General features: G+C 37.1%; 1 protein-coding gene across 1 annotated transcript in view; it reads left to right on the forward strand.

Annotated features, from left to right (window-relative positions):
- LOC107040151 overlaps positions 1-2,741 on the forward strand; it is an 11,350-nt gene extending 8,609 nt beyond the window's left edge. Inside the window, exon 3 of the mRNA XM_015260097.1 lies at positions 2,446-2,741. Coding sequence (XP_015115583.1) covers positions 2,446-2,715 — 270 coding nt within the window. The 3' untranslated portion in view covers positions 2,716-2,741. The remainder of the gene's footprint in view (positions 1-2,445) is intronic.
- The last annotated feature ends 3,982 nt before the right edge of the window (positions 2,742-6,723 follow it).

The raw sequence follows: 6,723 nt of genomic DNA on the forward strand, positions 1-6,723 counted from the left end.
CGGAGTTGGAGTCCCCTGAAGATTCGACCGTTGAGATCTCTGGAGAGTTGAGAGAGTCGTAAATTCCCTCAATCGCCGTTGACCTTGTAAATGTCCTTGAAGATGAGTTACCTCGGGAAAGGAACAATGGATGAGGGCGGNCTCCTGGAGCCAGAACTTTTTTAGGAGTTCTAATAATTGTTGATTCGCCGTCTACGTTGATGTTTTGAAGGATGATTTGGCTACGCAGTCGTTACAACCAACTGGTCCCGATANCGGAGTTGGAGTCCCCTGAAGATTCGACCGTTGAGATCTCTGGAGAGTTGAGAGAGTCGTAAATTCCCTCAATCGCCGTTGACCTTGTAAATGTCCTTGAAGATGAGTTACCTCGGGAAAGGAACAATGGATGAGGGCGGTATCATTTGCCGAAATTGATAGAAGATAAATGATATTTTACCTCTCCATCCAAATGTTTCCTGCGTTCCCGGGCTCGGAGTAGATGAACCATTGCGTTGATGTTCTCTCGATGATGAATTTTTCAAATTTGAGTTTTGATAATTCTCCGAAATTTTGTCGACCCTGCCAACGTCCTTGACGTCTCTGTCAAGCTTGTTCATTCGTTGAGTTGCCCTGCGTTGATAAACTTGATGACTTTCTGAAGACGTAGTGATGTGGTTTGAACGAGTAGATTTCCGAATTTTGATGAATACGTTGAGACTCCGTGGAAGAGATGATGATACCCGCACGTTGAACGCCGATATAGGTAATACGAGTGTAGCGAGAGTGAGGATGCCTCCTCGACTCACGCTGATGAGGTTCACTGCCGAAAGTCGGACGGATTGAGAATGAAGGAATCCGATGAGTATCAAAATCCGCCAAGTACCAACGATGATTTTCAATTCGCGCAGTGTACGATGTACACAAACTTCGATGAGGCCACAGCACTAATCCTCTGAGGGATTTATTCTGGATGAATAGCACTGAATTTTTTCTGGTGATTGTCCACGTTAATTGTCTTGTGAATCCCGAATTGCCTCGTGGCACACAGAGCGTCTATTTCACAAACGCGTTGATTTTCCACACGTGATACTGCACTTCACCACACTGTCTCTTGTCCCTGTCCTTGATGACTATCCACTTTCAACACCGCACTTTTACACTCCACTATCCGGCTCGAAGGACCAATGTTAGAAATCAATCACGATTTGATGAGCCGGGTGGTCGGGAGGAAGAGTGAGATTCCGGTAAGGGGTTGATAATTAGCCGGAGGTAATTTGATGAGTTTTCTTTAATCAACAAACTATTATGCACTGAAAATTACACAACACAAAGTTTAATAAATAGATGATTTCCGAGTGGACTGTATACAACTTAACAAAAAGATGATTTGCGATTATAATGTTCGATAATAGCTGCGATAATTTTCCGGCACTTTCACTAGATGAAGTTCGATGGCGTACTAAAGATACGACACGCACGATCGTTCTCGTGCGTGTTCGTCGATGCCCGAAGGTTTCCGAGCGAGCAAAATTCGACATTTAGCCCAACTGAAGGATGATTTTCAACAGACTACACGCACCAGAAATTTTTTTTATCACCGCTGTTGCATTCACCTCGTACCGAAATGGGTCTTCATCACGCATGAAAAAATTTAATTGAAAAACCTATCGAATTCGTTAGAAAATTCTATTGAATTTCTATCAAACTTTCTATTAGTTTTTGGCTGATTCTATTGACATGTTCAGTAGAAAACATTTAATAGAAAAAGTCAACAGAATTCGATTGTTCTATATTTTTCTATTAAATTTTTTCATCCGTGATTTACTTGTCAAAAAAATGTAGTTCAGGCACATGTGTGACCGGATTTTTCAGCCGGTGTGATTAGTTGGCCGCCAACTTTTATGAAAAACCCGTCGCGATTATATCACAATATATTATTTCCTATTCAACCCTAATAGACAAATTTGAGGGAATGCAAGGAGTTTCTTGGAAATTAGAGAAAGAAGCAAAGACCATGGACGTATCCATGGACAATTATAGCTGTGTCGAAGATAGCGCCGCCTGCAATGTTTTTAAGAATTTTGGACATTTGCGCTATATTTGATGGTTCTATATGTTTCACTAGATATATTTGACGGGATTACACATAAAGGAAGAGCTTCACGAAGGCCATTTTTTAATTGCAGAACTTTTGAATCCCGCTAGTTTATACCCTTAATGTTAGATAATATTCCGCATAAACTCACTATAAATAAAAAAAATAATCTCAATTATCTGAATGGAATTTGTTTTTCATTTTAGTTGGCTTTCTTCATTGCTTGATAATTATACTATATTTATGTCAACAAAAATTGATATTTCAAACACATAAATTGCCAATGATGATAAATTTTGAGGGCGAAAATAATTTTCAATTATTTGATTACATAACCATCTGTTTTCATCATAATTTCATTGATTCTGCAGGTAAAAAGATTCTCCTTCACCACAAGTACAGAAAATTCTACGTCTGAACCCATGATGTGGGCCATCGAAAGAAACTGCACGAACAAATGTGAGCCTGGTTGTATAGTGATTGGAGAAAGAACGAAGCTCTATGCGTGCACAGCATGTTGCGAAAAATCCCTGTGCAATACCGGGAAAGGTACAGCTGCTGAAATGAGTACGAAAGAAATTGGTTTTGTACTCGCTCTGCTACTCCAAGCTCTCCTTACAATTACACTGTATCCGGCGTGACATTGCCGATAAATCGTTGAATATTTTATGGCTGTTATCTTTCTTTGTTACTACTTCATTTCAATCAGTGACAGAATCCTCTACGTAGGATCATCCCGAGTTGAAATTTCCTCGGTTTATCATCAGTTACCGATCAGGTGCATCCGACATGGTCACCGGTTCCATATATATTTCGGCCTACAAAGAACTTATGAAAACGTCACAGTTATCTCACAAGTTATAAGTAGTTTGCTGTAACCCATCAAAAACTCACGTGATTACTTATTCACCTAATTATTATTAACGATTTGTCAATGATGAATAACTCATTAATTGCCATGGAAAAGCATGCGCAATGGTAAGAATCGATTTATACACGCCGAAAAAGAAGAAAAATTCCATTTCCATTGAGTGGTCACCCATCCATTTCCAAACCTTACTCGATGTTACTTAACTTTGGTGGTCGTCTGTTGTGCTGAAGTCCAAGTCCACTACACGGAGAGAAATTTTTTCGAAAAATTCTAGTGCTAGCACGGGAAAAGAGCCGCAAAGTGACGGCCAGGAAAAAATTCCAGTACCGGCACTAGAAATTTTATTGGGGAAAACGTGAATTTTTCTCTGTATTTCTGTGAAAATTTCACAGAAATCCTCAGAAATTTTACCAGAAATACCAAGAAATTTTTCCTCAACAGCACTAGAATTTTTCACAGCCAATGGATTGTGATTTTTTCCAGTATTCGTACTAGACTTTTCGTAGAAAATTTCTCTCCGTGTATCCTGTTTCTTGGGAATATAACATTTATATATTCCAGATAAGGCGAAGATTTGTATTCTCTGACGAATGATTCATGATTATTAAGCTTAAACCTTAATTCTGATCCTTATTAGCGACCCTCATTTCTGACCCTTATTTTTTACCTTTATTTCTGACCATTATTGCTGACCCTAATTAATGAGCCTTATTGATAACATTTCAGACCCTCATCCCTGGCCTTCGTGACCCTCATGAGCCTTAGTTTTGGCCTTCATTTCTGCCCCTTGATTTTGACCCTTATTTAGGCTACTGATGCATTCTCGACCAGTTATGCCCGGCCGGACTTGGACAATTGAACGTCTGTAACACCTTATAAGTTGCAAACGGGTTGAGTTACATAAGTTAGTAATCGGTGGTAAACTCATCTGTGACCGGCAATGATCGTCCCTACATTGTTGAATTTGGAAGCTACGGGTTACATGTCGGGTGCAACCGATGAGTCAGGAACCCGCAACAAACTCATAGGTTCCCAATGCACATTGGGGGCCCCGATGAAATTTCTACTCGCACTGTTAAAAAAATTGTGATTTTACAACACATTTACAATACTCCGGTATGAGAAAATCAATATCACTGTAGAAAAATGAAAAATTAATATTTCTTTCCAGGAAAATCATTGCACACATTAGTAATATCCATGCAGAGTATTGTGTATTTCATATGAAATATGTGAAAATTATTATTTTCTTATAAAAACCAAAGTTGTCTTGTGATTTTCGTATGTTATTTTCACGAATTTCGGATACAATATGTAATTACATCTTCATCGTACTGTAAATTTCCCACAAAAAATGTTCAATTTCCCATTTCATATGCTAATTAAACATACTCATGGGAATTTAGCAGACAGGTGATGTAAATACATGAATGAGAGTATGAATTTTCGTGCTACTCTCACAGAAATTAATATGATTTTCATTGTATTCTTATCATACAATTGTGATGAATAATTTGACAAGATGTGTTGGTAAATTTTGGAGACTTCACGTCATTTCTATCATACATAAGTTACTTAGATTTTGCATGCGTATGTGAAAACTACAATATGGTCAAATAATTTTATCGATCGAGTGATTAGAGGAAACGTGTACTGTAAATACGTGAATGAGCGTTGCAATTTCCGAGATATTATTACTAATATTTACAAGATTTTCATTGGATTCGTAAGATATAATTTCTATGAATAACGATGTGATATGAGTTGCCATATTTTCGAATTCCTTGTAGGATTTTCTTCATACTACTATGAAATTTCAAAATTTGAATACGTCCATGAAAATTACTGGAGTATTGAGTATAGTCTCTATCTACTAATTTCACTGTGATCTTGATGAACTTCGTATACTACAGAGTGTTTTTAGCATAAACTCTTTAGTGAAAATAACATGTTGAGAGGGGCAATAACAAAATTAGCACGATGCAATACACTGACACTTAATTTCCGTTACGACGTAGTAATTATACAAGGCGTATTGATGAATTATAAATAAAGGTGACGTATTTTGAATCATTATCTTTCACTGGATTATTTTTCCATTCGAAGTGAAGAGGAATAAACTGGGAAATGAATTAAAATTTTATATACAGGAATTTCTGTATTCAAAGTTTATCAAATTATTTTCTAACAACAGTTTCTAATCGGGGATAGTAAATGAATAATTGTTAAATAAATTTGTATTTTTTGTTCCTTCCATAGTAAGTGGATGTTTTATCAAATTACGATTTCTGAAGAAGTTTTTCCATACAGAAGAAGAAAAAAAATTATAACGCGTCAATTTCTTCCATCATTCTTGGAAAGACGATGCGTTAAAATAAAGGGCAATGCCATATAGAAATGATCCCTATTCACATCATCACAATATTCATGAAACACTCGATTGTTTCGGTGATTTTCATGAACGGATTTCTTGGTGCAAATACGACTTGTTTGGTGCATGTGTTGAATTTTAGAATAATTTTAGAATTGCCTTCGTATCCATAGTTATTACTTTTTGAAACCCAAAAAATTAATAACTATGGACATGAAGACAATTCTAATATTCAACACATGCAAGGGGTACTGCTACTCCTTAAGGGTATTATAAGGGTGCATAGCTGAAAAAAAAGCAAAGAATCCCAGAAAAATTGTTGAACACATTATTTGATCGCTTGGAAAGCCGTGGGCAAAATATCCAAACCCCCTCACTAAATAATAACAATGGGAATAATTTATGAAGTTGCCACTTACATACGCGGTTGAATAGAGCATCGATAATTTTTTGGGATTTCCTACGTTATCGACAGGTCAATAACGTAGAAAAATCTAATAGTTGTGAAAACCTAGGTTTTGACGGACATATAATTAGCAGGAAAATAACTCATTTCCGAATGAAACCAATTTAGATAATTTGGGAATAATTTGGGATAATTTAGGAATATAATTTTATAATTTAGGAGTTGATAGTTTATTTATAATTAATTAGTCTTGATACGGCGTATAGTTAGCAGGTGATATGACCGAATATCAAGTAAACCCTTATAAATCGATGCGGAATAATTTGGGAAGTCCAAAAAAAATTGATTCGGAATTTGGGAATTGATAATTATTTTCTAAACAATTATTTTCCAATGTTATCACGGCGCGCGCCCCCACTCGCTCATGCACCGTCTCTATGTCTGTCAACTGTGCTTCCCCCTCCCCAGAATGCGTCAGCTGTGTTTACTTCGGTTGGAAACAGTTGGAACTAGTGGTTTGAACAAAGTTTAATTAACATTATGTAATGAAGTGTTTTTATTTATTGATGACGAAATGGTTCGAGTTCATGAGTGTGAATATGAGAGCGAACGAGAGGAACCAAATCCTGGAAGCTCATAAAAAAATCCATGAGAACGTGACGATCCCGCAGACATTAATTTTCTCAGAAAATAAAAAATTGTTATGATCCTGGAGGACAGTTGCTGAACAGTCAGTCATGGCTCTAAGTCAACCTCGAGTGATTCCCGGAATGTCAGGATTATCATGTAAAAAAACATCGAGGAGTACTCATGAGTGGGAGGAATATGAAAGGGACGGAAAGCCTGAAATCAGGGGATAAGATCGTTTCTGATGAAGTTGACGATTCACAGAAGGAGGACGGGGTTCTTCAACTATATGAATCCACCTGAGGAAGCTGCCACGTTGTTCGGTTGGGTCATTCATTCAATGGGTATTAATGAATTCTTCAGATAATTATTGC

The sequence above is a fragment of the Diachasma alloeum genome, unplaced genomic scaffold, assembly GCF_001412515.2.
Source record: "Diachasma alloeum isolate Michigan unplaced genomic scaffold, Dall2.0 Dall_scaffold_00323, whole genome shotgun sequence".
Lineage (NCBI taxonomy): Eukaryota > Metazoa > Arthropoda > Insecta > Hymenoptera > Braconidae > Diachasma > Diachasma alloeum.